The 16,848-nt window shown below is 42.6% G+C and overlaps 1 protein-coding gene across 4 annotated transcripts; it reads left to right on the forward strand.

Annotated features, from left to right (window-relative positions):
- The first annotated feature begins 641 nt into the window (after positions 1-641).
- Positions 642-16,475, forward strand: LOC113168036 (tripartite motif-containing protein 54-like). 4 transcript variants are annotated; one of them, XM_026369082.1, is made up of 13 exons: positions 642-1,221; positions 1,873-2,079; positions 5,862-6,040; positions 6,125-6,296; positions 6,457-6,552; positions 6,677-6,754; positions 7,154-7,309; positions 7,641-7,663; positions 7,802-7,926; positions 8,641-9,020; positions 11,584-12,711; positions 13,485-13,614; positions 15,773-15,857. In XM_026369082.1, the coding sequence occupies exons 1-12, from the start codon at positions 1,207-1,209 to the stop codon at positions 13,569-13,571; spliced, it is 2,646 nt and encodes an 881-aa protein (XP_026224867.1). In that variant the 5' UTR covers positions 642-1,206; the 3' UTR covers positions 13,572-13,614; positions 15,773-15,857. The 4 variants fall into 4 exon arrangements, with proteins under 4 accessions (XP_026224867.1, XP_026224868.1, XP_026224864.1 ...); XM_026369083.1 differs by lacking the exons at positions 11,584-12,711; positions 13,485-13,614 and having other exon boundaries at positions 15,773-16,475; XM_026369079.1 differs by lacking the exons at positions 13,485-13,614; positions 15,773-15,857 and having other exon boundaries at positions 11,584-13,026.
- Positions 16,476-16,848: the final 373 nt, after the last annotated feature.

Consider the following 16,848-nt stretch of genomic DNA (forward strand, 5'->3'; position numbering starts at 1 on the left):
ATTAGTATAAATCACTATTCTACAGTTGGTACCTTAAAGAGGATTCCGTGTGTGTGTGTGTGTGTGTGTGTGTGTGTGTGTGTGTGTGTGTGTGTGTGTGTGTGTGTGTGTGTGTGTGTGTGTGTGTGTGTGTGTGTGTGTAACAGTAGAAAGAGCACAGTCTGGGTTGGCCTTAATCTGTCCACATACCAGCCACTGCCTGATATAGTGTTTGTGGGTGGGTGTTTATAAGGTGGTATGTAACTAAATACATGTAATTATTGGAATACTTCCATTTGACGTTACTTCTGTTCCACTACGTTTATTTACTAGTTACAGTTACTACTAACAAATCTGGACTAAACGTGCATTCATGTTATCAATGGTCAGATTCAATAGTGTTTACAATACATTGTTTTTTGTACGTCTGTAACTAAAGAGTCAGTTTTAGAGTTTACTTCTGTTTGTAGTGGAGCATTGTTTAGTACTTTCACTTTTACTTGAATACCTAGTTTGTGTACTCTTACTCTTACTCTGTGTGTGTGTGTGTGTTGGGATCATTTCAGAGGCACTGGGCTGTAAGCGGACACCCTCTAGTCTAAATCACCCCCCATGAGTCCTCTCTCTCACACAGAGAGACACACACACATTGCTGTGGACAGTGAGGAAGCTGTGAACAAACACAGCACTTGCTTCTTGCTTCTTTCATTGACAAAGAGGATTAGGTTGGGTGAAAAGACAAGTACAGGAAAGGGACAAAGAGAAGAGACAGACAACGTCCTAATGTTCAACCCAGCCGGTGACGGCGTGTCCAACAGTGCTCTAGGATCTGAGGAAGAGAGCTCTAAGACTACTAACAGGCTCATGCTTCATGTTTCTACTCAGCCATTCTTAATTTATTGAACTGCTTGATTTTCATATGACTTCCTGACCTCAACTTTTGGACGTGGACAGCTGAAAGCGGACTCTCACTTCAGCTTTACTCCAACTCCCTGGCTGAGTAAGGGAGTCGGGTATTTCCACACTGCCATTTTAAATGTCACCCTCTGTGCTGTGAACAGGTCAGCAGCTTCACACAAAGCGTAGCTCAGCACACAGTTTGACAGTAAATGCAGCTTCCTTTGGTTCAGCTTTAATAGATCTCAACCAATCCACTGCCTCATTCAGAGAATTATGACCTGCAGAAAAATCAGACTCAAAAGAAGCTAAACCAGGTGATTACACCAGATGCAAGGAAGGGAGGTAAGGAAACGGGTGAAGCTGTTCTTGTTTGTGTTTGTTTGTATTTGCATTACTTGGAGCCATTTTGTGTCTCTTATGTGTTGATCTCATGTTTATGTCTGTTTGTTTTTTTACCTTGTCGTTCCCTGTTTCACCTCCTCAACTGTTTCCTTATTCTTGATTTTTATCAAGCTTTTTTCATGTCTTCTTGTTTGATACTAGTGTTTTTTTGTGATTCAGCTCCAACACATTTTCATCTTTATAGATTCTTTTTCAAAGTTCCCGGCAGACCTTCGCCTCAAATGATCCAACTTACATGTTACGGCATTAAGATGATGCAATTGCAGTAAGGTGCAGTTATGATGGTGTGTTCATGAAAGCGTCTTCATCTGATCCTTGAGATTCATTAGTGGGTCTTTGAATATTGTGGATTTTATGATTTAGTAGTTCAGCAGCTAATGATGAAGTCTCAAATCTCTGCAAGTGGACTTGAACTAATAGCTAGCTGTAAGGGCAGACGTTAGAAACTAAGAACTTACAGTATCCTTTGGAAAATAGTCTGAACTGACACAGAGAAATTCAGTTTCTAATTATTGTTCTATAATCTCCAAAGGGACCAGTGCAGACCTTTGAAAACACACGTTTACTGTCACTAATTTCTTTTATCCACAGAAGGAGGTGAAGTGTGGTGGAGCGATGTCACTGCCCATGGACCTGAGCTGTCTGCAGGGTGGTGGGGGAGCAGATCATGAGTCAGCACTGGCAACACTGGAGAAACAGCTCATCTGTCCAATCTGCCTGGAGCTCTTCAACAAACCCGTGGTCATCTTACCCTGCCAACACAACCTCTGCAGGAAATGTGCCAACGAACTCTACCAGGTCTGTGACCCGACGCACATGCATGCCTCTACTGTGTGCATACTCATACTGCAGTCCTTCGTATTATACACCCTCTATCCACCCCAACCACCACCACTAGTCATTCAAAAAACACATTGTATCACATCTTGAACGAAAACAGGCCAGAACAGGAAACACTCCACATACGACATGTGGAGTGTGTATGATCTGTGTATGATCTTACATACCTTGCCTGGTATGTGACGTGGAAACCTAATAGACGCCACCACCAATGTCACGCTCATGTAACAGTGTCATGGACATATTTATGACCTTTGACACACACACACGCCATAAAAAGGGTTTGGATCTCACCTTCCTACTTTAGACATGCTGTCCACATGCTGTTTTTCCATCACAGGCTTCTGAATCCAGCTCAGCCTGCTTCTAACCTTGCGTCTTCACCCATCTTCACTTCAGCTTTACAGATGGGTGCATATTAAATTAAGGCCATGGACAGCAAGTTCAAAAGAATTGCAATTATACAGTTAGGGGTCTTTTAGTCCCTCATATGGGTCAAGCACCTCTTCACTGCAGATCCCATAATGTCTGGGTGAAGTTATCTGGAAGTCATGGCAATTATACTTCCTTCTTGTTTGGTCAAAACGTTTCACTACTCATCCAAGTAGCTTGTGGGAAGGATGTAATAGTCCTACCTCTACCCAACCCCTCTTATCCCGTATCTTATTTAAGTGGGTTGTGAAGCTTGTCCAACCTGGTGCAGGTGTGATTTGGGCCTGATCTTTCTGGGGATTGATGAAAGGGCAGCATGATAAATAGAAGACAGGTTGTGTCTAAGTCCTCCAGCTCTGTTGAGTGAGGGAGTGTTGATTTGAACATGCGAGGCTTCCCTCACCCCTCTCTCAAATCACTTGTCCTCTTTGTCTACTATGTAAATGTCACTGACCTCAAACGAATGTCCTTAAGATGAAGGTACACAGCTGATTCAGGTCCAGAGGTGTTACTCCTCCTGTGCTGTGCCATCTTCCTGTATAGTGGCTGTTTGGTTTCTCCAATGTACAGATCAGAGCATTTTTCCCTGCACCGGGCCATGTACACTATATTGCTCATGTTGTGTTTTGAAATCTGGTCTTTGCAGTGGACGAGTTTCTATCTGAGTGTGGTATGCTGTGTTTTCTGAAAATCCTTTTCAGCTTCTCTGAAACCCCAGCCATGTACGGGGTGATCAAGTTGGATGATGTGAGTCCAACTTAACACTACAGATTACCATGAAAAGGTAATTTTTTCTTCTGGAGGACAAACACACTACAACTACAAAATGAAGGTAATAGACTGCCTAAAACACTTGGAATTGGAGAAAGCCATTGACAGGGGAACCTATTCCAGGTTGTATCCTGCGGAAGCCACTCTTTGCCTTTATGGCCTTTCCAAGATACACAAAGAAGGAGCCCCCCTCAGACCCACTGTCAGTAGCATTTACTCAGTAACTTACAACATTGCCAAATACCTGGCCACTATCTTGGCTCCACTAGTTGGATACACGGACCACCACATCCACAGTGAAGGCCAGGGACCTGAAACTGGATACTGATGAAGCCATGGTATCCTGTGATGTCACCTCCATCTTCACCAGGATCCCCACTACGAATGCCTTAACATTCTTGCCCAGAGAGGACTGGAAGAAGACAGCTCCCTCAGCCTCAGAAGCAACCTCAAGCCGACCACATCTGCCTGCTTCTTGACCTGTGCCTGAACACCAACTACTTCATATACAGAGGTGACTTTTACAAACAGAGACATGGCTGTGCCATGGGTCCAGTGTCACCCATTGTAGCCAAGCTATATGTGGAAGAAGTGGAGAAGAAAGCTCTCTACCTACCCACTGGTTCAGATATGTGGATGACACCTGGGTGAAGATCAAGATCCAGGAGGTACAGGTCTTCACAGATCACATTGACTTAGTGGACACTAGCTTCACATTCACCAGGGAAGACACTAAAGACAAGTGGTTTACAGCAAACATAGAATGTTTCGACCTAACAAGAAGAAAGTCCAGTTGCCATGACTCAACTTCTCTGTTTGTGTCTGAGTCCTCAGTGTTTTTCTGTGCCCCTCTCTGAGCAACTGTGATCCTTCGGTCTGGCCCAGCAGCAGCTGAGGCTTATCGAAGGCCACTATGTCAGGATGCTTTACCCCTTAACCTTTCATACATCTCTGTGCTTTTCTGTCTCCTTTCTTCCCTTCTCCACAGTATCTTAATTCTGTGTTTGGTTTTCACTTCTTTTGACCTTGGTTTACTGTTTTCGTCTTCCCATATTTCTGTTTGAAGCACAAGTGTATTGCTGAAAGCCTGATTTACTGTACAAGCAATAATATCATGAACTAAGTCACAAAAGGAATCCAAAGTTGCAACTCACCTCAGAACAGAGGATGTCAAAATAAAAGATTAACATCATCCAGTAGTAAAAGCATTTTGTCCAGCAGTAGGAGAGAAGATAAGATCTGCAGTTGTTTCTACAAGATGAGCTCTGTGAAATTAGTTTGTAGAGATATGTGAGTCACCATAATCAAAACCTGGTAGGAAAGTGGCAGCAGCCAAGGGAAAAGCTTAACTTCTGTCTGAAATAAATGTGTGGAGTTTACATGTTCTTAGTGTGTCTGCATGGGTTCTCTCCAGGTACTCTGGCTACCTTCCTCCAAAGACACCCGTGTTAGGTTTGGTGACTCATAGGTGTTACCCTTAGGTGTGAATGTGAGTGTGACTGGCTGTCTGTCTCTGTATGTCAGCAGGGTGTACCCCACCTCTCGCCCTGTGACAGCTGGGATAGGCTCCAGTATTCCCTCAACCCTTCAGATTGGTTTAGATAATGGATGGATGATCTCATGAGTTGGTGAAAACCAAAAGGAGAATCTATTCTGGACTTACATTCACCAGATGGACACAACCGTGAGAACATCTATCCATCCATCTTCCAAGTGAGCCTATCCCAGCTGTCATCAGGTAAGAGGCGGGGTACACCCTGGACAGGTCCCCAGTGCAGGGCCAACATACAGAGACACAGACAACCTTTCACACTCATGTTCACAACTATGGGCAATTTAGAGTCACCAATTAACCCTAACCTGGGAAGAAGCCGGAGTATCCACGCAAACACGGGGAGAACATGCAAACTCCACAATGAAAGACGTCCTGCTGACCTGTGGACACCGGGTCACAGCTACCTTACAGCCGTCACCCCCCCAAACTACTAAAACCCCATATTTAAAACTTTTTTTTAATAGTTGTTTTATCTGACCATGTAATAACATTTGAATTTACCGTACCAAACTTTACTTCACCTAAGAAAGTATTTCATTACTTCATTAAAGTGATTTAATGTGCTCTATTTCAGGATTTCTGTTGATTAGATCTTGTTTCGTGCTGTTTGTTTTGCTGCTGCTATGGTCAGCAGAGGCCTTTGTGTTATTTTTACTTTATCTGGAGACTGTGTCAGTAAACAAATGTGTGTTTGTGTATGTTTTTTAGTCCTCTGAGCTTCACGTGTTAACATGTTGAATAGTGGGCATGGGGTTTTCAGAACTCATTCTTGCCCAGTAACGCACCCTGAGGCGGGTGGGTCTGACTTCACCCTGGGAGACATTTTACGCATTCTCCACTGGTGACACTGACTGCTGTTAATGATTGAAATCCCAGCATGCACCTGTGTTGTATCACAGCAGATTCCAGCTGCTGAGTTGAAAGGAATGAACAGCTGATGTACTTTGTTGTTAAAATGGATGTTTCTGTTCTTTCTGCCCAGCCCTCTCTGTTCCAGGCTCGGACCACCATGCTGGTGAACAGTGGCCGTTTCCGATGTCCCTCCTGCAGACATGAAGTGGTGCTGGATCGCCATGGCGTCTACGCCCTGCCACGAAATCTGCTGGTGGAGAACATTATCGACGCTTTCAAACAGGAAGTGAGCAACAACATCGCCACAAGGTGAAGAGAGATTAAGAATAAGCAGTGGGCTGTACTTACATACTGACAGGTGTAGTAAGACTGGGGTGTCTTCTTCCTCTCCAGCTCGCCCTCTCCTCTACTTCCTGTTCAGCTCACGTGTTCAGACCATGAAGGTGAGAAAGTAAACATCTACTGTCTCACCTGTCAAGTTCCCACCTGTTCTCTGTGTAAAGTGTTCGGTGCTCACCAGTCCTGTCAGGTGGCTCCTCTGACAGACATCTATCAGCAGCAGAAGGTATGTCAAACACTCTACAACACTGTGTGTGTGTGTGTGAGTGTGTGTGTGTGTGTGTGTGTGTGTGTGAGTGTGTGCACATGATCACATTCACAGTAGAAGGCCAGGGTAACTGCAACATTTAAATGACTAGTCAAGTTGCTTTTCTTTTGCTGGTTAGGACGAGCTGAGTCAAGGAGTCACCTCTATGGTGGCAGTCAACGACAAAATCCAGGCTTTGATCAATGAGCTGGAGGAGGCTTGCAGAAACATAGAGGTGTGTGTTGGTGCATCAGCCTGTATGTAATAAAAGCCATGTTTGCTTCATATATTGTGACAGCATTCAACATGAACACATGCTCTTTGTTTGTATCCTTCTTTCTTTGTTCTGTCCTGAGTAGGAGAACTGTAGGACCCAGAAACAGAGCGTGTGTGACAAGTTCAGCCGCATGTTTTCTATCCTGGAGGACAGACGCAAGGTCTGAGTTCCTTCCTCTCTCCAACTAAGTAGTGTGTTTTAGGGCTAAACATTTTGTATACTGACATAAATTTAATGTCATGTACAGTATAAGCTACATTTTGATATATTGGACTAATCATATATTTACATTGTCACTTGAACACAAGAATATTTCCTTCTGGGATTAATAAAGTTTTTTGAATCTTGAATCTTGAATCTTGAATATATCAGTATAATGATAGATGAGCTTTTGGCTATTGGTATGTAGTATGTGGTGTATACATTCATAGTGTGGTAAAAGGAAAATGTGGTTTGATATATTATTGTAGTAATAGCAGTAAAATACATGTTGTTATGTTAGTTGAAACATTATTGCCCTCATCATCAACACCATCATTAATGCATCATCACCTTAAAGGCAATGACCCAGCAAATCAGCTCTGAGGAAGAAGAGAAGACAAGCCATGCCCAGGTGCTGCTGAGTTGCTATGGAGACAGCGTGGACGCCAACAGCAAACTTATGGAGAGAGCTGCCAGCAGCATGACAGACCTGGACATGGCTGCTTTTGTTCAGGTGGATAGGACGCCGCTCTGTGCGTGAGCTTTTACACATAGAACTACTTAGTTAGCACCAGAGTCCAGAATGTTGAATCAGTATTAGGCATGACTGAACACACAATCACCATTTGAAACCCTGTCTGCATTAACATTTCACAGCATCAGAGTCCTTCTTTTGTCATCCTCAGTTTTATTTGGCAGCTAACAGTGAGCAGCAGTTGAACTCAGTGCTCTGTGGTTACATTAGACAGAGTTTCTGTTAATGATGTGTTTGATGGATTAGTGTGTTTATCTTTTCTCTAACATCATCCCTTTATTTTTCCGCTCACCATCCACCCTGTCCCCAGAATTCAAGAGAGCTGATCACAAAGTGAGTACTTAGAAATAATATATTACATATTGAAATGATGACTTTAAAAGAACTCTTTTGTATGATATCTAGATATATTATAGATGTTTCACTATAATCCATTCTCCTTCTGTTTTCCCCTCTCCCCTCTCTCTTCAGAGTGATCTCAGCAAGCAGCTCCTGTCCAGCTGAGACACTGAAACCAGGTTATGAGAATATGAGTCACTACAGATTTAACTTCAGCAGGCAGGAAGAAGCTCTGAAGAGCATAGATTTTATTAAAGGTAAGAGGTAAGAGGGGTAGGAGGGAGGGCTGCCTGGTGATTTTATATAGAAAACACCATTTACATGCATAGAAGGCACCTTAGCTGCAGTAATTACATCAACAAGAGAGAAATGCAATTCCTATTCACTGACTCCATCTTAGCATCACACACACTAACACCTGACAGCAAAAACTGCTCCCTCTACAAGGGAAAAATAAAAACATTATGAAGGAATAAACAGGACATGCTAACTGTGCATGGAAAAGCTGAACTTTAAAACATTTTTATATTAAGTCTGGTGTTTTACATGTAGAATTACTAGATACTGATACAACTTATTTGACTTGTAAATGTGACCTGTGTCTGTCCGTATGAACACTACGTGGGTTGTTTCTTTAGGAAATATTCCCATTCCTCCTTTTCTGCTGACAATGCAGCATAAATATAGCAGAAGTAAGAGTGGAATTAAAGTCTGTGTCCGGAGCAGGTCAGGCTGGATGGTTAGCTTCAGTGGCTGTTGTTACTGTCATGTAACCCAAACCAAGTTGTTCTTGGGCCTAAATATCCCAGCACTGAATTGATTATTGTAACCATGACAACAAAGGTCTTTGAAAAAGCTTCTAAAATGTGCTAAACACAAAAAGATGAGCTTTGTTAAATGAACACTTTCTTAAAATACACTTCTGAACCCTGTTGTACCTGTCATGTAAAGTATTGGCTGTATCTCTTCAGCTGTGGAAGATGTTCCTGAAGAACAAGAGGTGGAACCAGAACCAGAAGAATCCAATGAACCCCTTATGCAGAACATGGAACCAGAATACCTTCATGAAACCTCAGACCAGAACCTTGAATCTCTCAAAGAACCAGTTAAAGAACAACTCCCACCACTAACTATCCCGCTAGTGGAACCAGTACAGGCAACAGTACCAACCCCAGCCCTGGTTCCACCTGCACCATTTATACTGAGGGACTGGGGGGATGATCCGGACTTACGTGATGAAGGGTCTGTTCTGATGAAGAACACAGAGGAGGAGAAAGACGAGGCAGGTGGACTTGCAGCTCGTGGCTCTGTTAAAGAGAGAAACATCTGTGAGGGAATGAGCACACAACAGGTACAGCACCACACAGGCTGCACAGCACGCTGTCTCTTTATAAAACCTGAACTCTCCCTCCAGGCTGTTAGTGCAGTGATGTGACGGAGATGAAGCCACATGTTCAAAACCACATATTAAATAGCCGACGTGACATTATAAGATGCGTAGCGTCTGTAGTGTAGCTGTAGGTCATTGATTTGCACAAATACCCCGAGTAGATTCAATATACACAGCTTTATGTGCTGGATGAACTGTAAACAGTCTGATGATATAACTAGAAACTAGAAAAGAACAAGAAGCCATAAAAACACTTACTATACACATACAGTGAGGGAAAAAATTATTTGAACCCCAGCTGATTTTGTAAGTTTGCCCACTAACAAAGAAATGATCAGGCTATAATTTCAATGGTAGGTTTATTTGAACAGTGAGACACAACAATGACAAAAAAAATCCAGAAAAATGCGTTTCAAAAAGAGTTATAAATTAATTTGCATTTCCATGAAGGAAAGAAGTATTTGATCCCCTATCCGTCAGCAAGATCTCTAGCTCCCAGGTGGATCTTATACAGGTAACGAGCTGACATTGGCCCTCTCAGCTCGTTACCTGTATAAAAGAGACCTGTCCACAGAAGCAATCAATCAATCCAGATTCCAAACTCGTCACCATGGCCAAGACCAAAGAGCTTTCCAAGGATGTCAGGGACAAGATTGTGGACCTACACAAGGCTGGAATGGGCTACAAGACCATCGCCAAGCAGCTGGGTGAGAAGGTGACAACAGTTGGTGCAATTATTCGCAAATGGAAGAAACATAAATTAACTGCCAATCTCCCTTGGTCTGGAGCTCCATGCAAGATCTCACCTCGTGGAGTTTCAATGATAATGAGAACGGTGAGGAATCAGCCAAGAACCACTCGGGAGGAACTTGTCAATGATCTCAAGGCAGCTGGGACCATAGTCACCAAAAAAACAGTTGGTAACACACTACGCCGTGAAGGACTGAAATCCTGCTGTGCCCGCAAGGTCCCCCTGCTCAAGAAAGCCCATCTACAGGCCCGTTTGAAGTTTGCCACTGAACATCTGACTGATTCAGAGGAAGACTGGGTGAAAGTGTTGTGGTCAGACAAGACCAAAATCGAGCTCTTTGGCATCAACTCAATTCGCCGTGTTTGGAGGAGGAGGAAGGCTGCCTATGACTCCAAAAACACCATCCCCACTGTCAAATATGGAGGTGGAAACATTATGCTTTGGGGGTGTTTTTCTGCCAAGGGGACAGGACAATTGCACCGCATCAAAGGGAGGATGGATGGGGCCATGTACCGTCAAATGTTGGGTGAGAACCTCCTTCCCTCAGTCAGGGCATTGAAAAGGGTCGTGGTTGGGTACTCCAGCATGACAATGATCCAAAACACACGGCTAAGGCAACAAATCACTGGCTCAAGAAGAAGCATATTAAGGTCATGGAGTGGCCTAGTCAGTCTCCAGACCTTAATCCCATAGAAAATCTGTGGAGGGAGCTGAAGGTTCGAGTTGCCAAACATTGGAGAGGATCTGCAAAGAGGAGTGGGCCAAAATCCCCCCTGAGATGTGTGCAAACCTTGTGGCCAACTACAAGAAACGGCTGACCTCTGTGATTGCCAACAAAGGTTTTGCCACCAAGTACTAAAGCACGTTTTTCGAAGGGATCAAATACTTCTTTCCTTCGTGGAAATGCAAATTAATTTATAACTCTTTTTGAAACGCATTTTTCTGGATTTTTTTTGTCATTGTTGTGTCTCACTGTTCAAATACAACTACCATTGAAATTATAGACTGATCATTTCTTTGTTAGTGGGCAAACTTACAAAATCAGCTGGGGTTCAAATAATTTTTTCCCTCACTGTATATCAAAGGAAGGGTGAAGATGTACTGTCACATTATTGATGTGTAAAAGTTGTGTGTACACTGATCAGCTACAACTTTGAATCCACCTGGTGGTTTTAATGTTGTTGTGGACAGGGTGGGGGGCTCAGTATGGGGTATAAGTGTTTGTGTTTGCTGAAATACTGTAATAACAATAACCACCATTTTTACCTACAAAAAGCCATAAACAAATAAAACAATCCATCCCCTGCAGGGTTTATCTGCCTGGTTGTAAAGTACGTATATAGCTTTTTTCATCATTTATGTGCTATTATTTATAATGATAGTGATTCGTTTTAAGCTTAATCGTCTTTCAGTTCTCCCTGTGCTCATTTGGGGCTGGCCATCCCTGCCCCCATCTGACCACGTCCCTGTGTGTATGGGGCTGCATACATGGTGACTGGTCTCATACTCACCCCTGTCCAACACAACATTAAAACCAGTGTGGTTGATCAGTTCATATAACCTATATAACGTATTCATTTTCTACTCTTTCAACTATCTCTGGGCAGCTGTCCAACAACTATTTCCTCAAGTCGAACAATAAAACATGTCATTATTATTATTAATATTATGTTTGCAAGGTGATTGACATGAACTCAAGCAAAAGCTGGAAGCATGAAAATGCGCTGATGTTTCCATATGGTCTATTAACTTCGGTCTTCCTTCACGTATTAGTGTGAGGGAGGAGAGGCAGCAAGTGAGACAGGTGATTGGATGAGACAGAGAGAGGTGGAGGGAAAACAAGATTCTCCGGATGAAGAAAACGAAATCCAGGCGAAAGAAGGAGCGGATGCTCCGTTTTCCTCCAGCTGGTACAAACCAGAACACTGGGTTAGCCCTGCTCTCTCCGCTCCTGATGAAGAGCGCGTGATGTGCTGGGATGTGGTCCAAGCTGTGACTGACAGTGAGCCACAGCCTCCAGTGAGTCAAGATTCCCAGCTCCTGCCTGAAACTCAAACTCAGATCCAGGAACAGGGCCTGATTTACCCCAACCGACTTCCACCTGAACGTGCACCATACCTTCCTGTCCTTCAACCCTCACAGCCCTCAGAAAGTCAACACCAGCATTGGCATCCTCTTCACGAATCCCAATCATCTCATCCTCATAACATGTTCATTGAGCTGCAGGGCAGCGCCTTCACTCCAGTCCCAGTGCCACTCACTCAGCAGAGAACTGGAGCGGCTGGTTTTACTGAGGTGGATGATGAGGAGGAGGAAGACATGCAGGGTTGGGTGTGCCTACATGGAACTGCGGATAAAAGTTTAGGTCTGGTGGAGACTAGTTTGGATTTTGGAAATACTAGTTTAGAAATATTTTGTGATAATGATGATTCTACACTGTCCATGCAACCAGAAACTCAGTTAGACACCTGTAAGCCCAGCGATGGAAGAGCAGAGGATGTAGAAGAGAAAGAGCAGCTTGAAGAAGACATTTTAGGTCTTAACTGTGCTCCACTGCTGGATAAAAGATTGGCAGGAGAGGCTTACTTAGAAAAAGAGAGCAAATGGTCTGATGAAGGAGGAGCGCAGCTGGGGAACGATGTCTCGGGGTTAGGGAAGGGTACTGTTGCTATGACAAACTATAGCTCTGAAGTGAGAAACGACACCTCGGATGACGGAGATGAAGCCGTGGAAGGTGAAAACACCTCACCACAGGGAGACAGAGGCTCTGCCATTGATGCTGCTAGTTCAGTGATTGCAGATAAAAAACTGGAGGATGGAGAAAGCAACGCCGAGCCTGAGGACTGTGACGGCAAAATGGAAATGAGTGAAGAGAAATTAACCTCCTGTGTCTCTGTCCAGGTCAGTGTCATGTGGTTTCATTGTCATCAGCCGGGCTCCCGCACTCTTCACCCGCCTGCTGATGTGGCTACACCTCCATACTCTTTCTTTTTGGTTGCCACCGTTTTCGTTTTGAAAGAGTCACTTTTGCAACTTGGTTGTTCCATCACTCCAAACTCTCTGTGTTGTCATGTTGAAAAACTAGGAGGGACTGAGATAGGGAAAAGGAATGAGTTCGGCATTTATTTGACCTCCAAATGATCTACAAACAAATATTAAGCAAAAAAAAAAAAAACTTACTGTATAGTACCATCATTTTATTTACAATAATTTGTCTTATAAAACACAGTAAACATACTATATTTGCTCAAAATGATGTATGTTCCAGTCCATGGCAATTTCTCCATAATTCTCCCTAACTTACATTATGCTCCTTTAAACCACTTTATAAGCGATGGAAGTCCTTTACAGTTCCAAACAGACATCTACAAAAATACAAAATTAAATTACAAAATTAAAATATATATTAACAGTTAATTCAAGCAATAAAAATGAAAAATAAAATATAAAATACTGTGATTAGATGAATGCATTCCTCCTTCCCCCAAATATTCTTTCATTATGTCATTTTTCCAGCTCTCTTTCCTCCTTCACTTGACTCCAAATCTGCACATTTTTCCTCATCACACCATCCCTTCCTTCATTTTCCCTCTCCCCTCTCTTTCTGTTTCCTTCCTGTATTTACCGCCTCCTTCATCCATCTCTGTCTTTTCCATTCCTCCGCCTTTCTCCAGGCTGTCACTCTGCTCGTCTACTTGTTGGCCTTCCTGGTCATCCTACAGAGGGCGTGGGCTTACATCAGCTGCTTCATTTGTACGTAACACCAGCAGGGGACAAATCCATCCTCACTGCTGCACAGCTCAGGTATACACACCTGCTGGCTTCACCAGGAAGTATGGTTAAAGGCTTTTATTCTGAAAAAACAAAATGGAATAACTACATTCCAGTTTGTGCGTTTCTCTTCAAAATAAGATGCCTGTGTTTATCATATAGATTAATGGCTGGCATGGTATTACTCATTTTAAGATCTGGTTTCTCATCTTTGATTTGATGCTTGACTCAAATAAAATGTCATAATTTAATCAGCAGTTTTCTACTACTACTACTGCTGAATGCTACTATTTCTCAATAGTGTTCAAAATGACACATTTTCAGTGCTCACAGAGACAGGGAGGTAAAGGTAGAAGAATAAAAACAAAGCATTTTCAAAATATAAATACAAATTAAACCCTCACAACATGAAACAACAAATGAGAAAATAAAATCCTTTGAGCTGAGGTCAACATCACTTTACCTTCCTTTCTGCTGACACCTTGTGGTATAACTGTGTAAATACACTTCAGAATCTATAGCTAAAACTGACTTGAACCTTTATTACATTTTGATTATATAATTTAAATATTGTTTATATTTGTATGTTTTTATGTTCCAAAGATACTACCATCACTCATACCCATATGCTTCAAGCTACATGATACATTGCATGTTTGTGGAAATGGAAATGGAAACAATGAACTAATTATCTGTATCACTTCACAAACTGCTGCATGTAAAATGTGGAGATCTTCTGCATTGTATTTAAATACATTTTTAAAAGATTTATAATAATTTTGTATATGTCTTGATATTTTTTTCTCTTGAAAATCCGCCAGTTGGCCAGGTGTCTGTCTGTATGGAGTTTGCATGTTCTCCGTGTTTGCGTGGGTTCTCTTCTGGTACTCCAGCTTCCCTCCACAGTCCAAAGACATGCATGTTAGGTTAACTGGTGATTCTAAATAACCCATAGATGTGATTAGGTCTCTGTATGTCAGCCCTGTGACAGACTGGCGACCTGTCTGGGGTGGCTCCAGCATTCCTGCGACCATTAAGCAGAGAAGGGATTGAGATGATTGACAGATGAATGCGTTTGGAGGCAAACCTTGTTGACCACAGACAAGTGACCAGTCCAACTTATTGTCTAGGTGCACACCTAGATATTTGTAGGCTAGCACTATCTCAATGTTCGCACCACAAATGCTGACTGGGTGAGGAGGGGGTTTAGACCTTTGCAAAACCATTACCATCTCCTGGGTTTTAGAGGTGTTCAGTAGGAGACCTTCTGAATGTGACAACACTCGGAATTGTACTGATGATGTACAGTATGTACAGGAATGGAGCCACAGTTCCCTGTGGAGCCCCAGCACTGCTTAGGACTTCACAAGAGATGCAGGTCCCCAACCTGACAAACTGTAGCCTTTCTGTCAGGCAATCAGTGGTCCAGGGCACAAGTGGGGGGTCAACCCCCATCTCTTTCAGTTTTTGTCTAAGGATGATTGGTTAGATGGTATTGAATGCACATAACTTGCAGGTTAAGATGATACAAAACACTCTGACACATGTAGAGGACAGCATCATCCACACCAATGTGTTCCCTGTAAGCAAACTGCAGGAGATCTATTGCATGTTTAATGTTTAATCTTGAATCTTAGTAGGCACAGAATTATCCTCTGGAGGACCTTCTGACCTACTTAATGTGAGATACTCACTTAGTTCACCTGGACACTTTACATTAGATACTGGAACAATACAAGATGTTTTTGACAGAGCTGGGACCCTCCCCAACTGTAGCCTTAGTTGAAGATCCTCTGTAGAAGCTCACATACTTAAGCGGCACAGTCCCCTATTGATCTTTAGTAAGTAAAGAGAGAACACACCGGTTAGTTTGAGAATGTCAAAAGAATTGAAAGACCACAGAAAACAACTGTGGTGGATGATAGAAGAGTTCTCTCCCACTTGAACTCCAGGAGATCAGTGTCTTTGTCTTAAAGTCCACTGAAGAGAATTCAGTGGAATTTCCAATGAAGAGACTTAACCAGGGTAAATACAGACAGATTATTACAACATGTAACCACCATTAAATCTTAAAGGTAGCCTGTAGAGTACCCCTCAAATTAAAACTGTCAGTTTACATGCACAGAGAACAAAAACGTTCCAAATATGTGGACCTGGCTGTAAAACCATCTGCTGTCCCTCTTTTTTCCAGATAGAGACGGAGACTAGCAGTCCTGCCCAGACCAGTCCTCCCCTCTCCTCCTCTTCCTCCTCTTCCTCGTCCTTTTTCACCTGCAGTGAGGCTCCTCATCGGCCCAGTTTCTGCTTCTCCTGGCTGAACCCCCTCAAGAAGAAGTAGTGAAATGGTTTGCTGAGACGATGAGGAAAGATGCACTTCACTCCAGTATTCATGAGCTCAGCTCAGTTCTGGGACTGACCACATATTTGTGTATTGAAACGCTCACCACAGTCACAGCAGGTTGATTAAGCAGCTCTTCTCTATTCTAAATATTCATCTAGTTTAATACATATTAGTCTGTCAGACCTGTGCCATGATAGATGCTGGTAAAACAACAATGTTTAACAGATGTTTAACCATTTTGAACTGGTGGTTTTAGATGCCATATGTGATTGAATGTGGTTTGGTACGGAAACCGTTTTATGCTTTTTTTATGCGTGTGTGTGTCTGGGTGTTAAAGAACTGAAAGTAAGTCAAAGCACTTGGTGTTTTTCTAAGTTGGTATCTGTGCATGATGAAGAGGAGATACAATTTTATTTAGTTTGAGACATGTAGATTAAATAAAGCAAGCCATTCTGGTCGTCTGGTGAGTGTATGAGAGTCTATGAGAATGTTTTATTTAAAATAACAAAGACAAAAGAGCCTGTATTATATTATGTACTGAGAATTCATTATAATTAATCAATCGTTGATTAGCGAATCAGGCTATAAAGGCAAAGTAAAAATGTCTAAAGTGTCTAATAGTTGGCAAACACGTAATTTCTCATGCACATGGCTTGATATAAAACAACAACAACAAAAAAAGAAACAATTTGACTGCAACTGTGTTGTGTGACGTCACTTCAGGATGCCGGAAAAGGATTTCCCACAAATCCACGTTCTGCTGTAGGTCTTCAGCGAAGAGACAAAGATCAGCACTTCCTGTTTTAGACGAAAATAAAAGCACCGAAAGGAAGTCAGGCTTGGTGTGCTGCACTGGCCATCTAAATATTCATGTCATTGAAAGTGACAAAATCAGCGGTGTACCACAACAATTAGGGCCTTATTAA

Source organism: Anabas testudineus, chromosome 7, assembly GCF_900324465.2.
Source record: "Anabas testudineus chromosome 7, fAnaTes1.2, whole genome shotgun sequence".
In the NCBI taxonomy this organism is placed as follows: domain Eukaryota; kingdom Metazoa; phylum Chordata; class Actinopteri; order Anabantiformes; family Anabantidae; genus Anabas; species Anabas testudineus.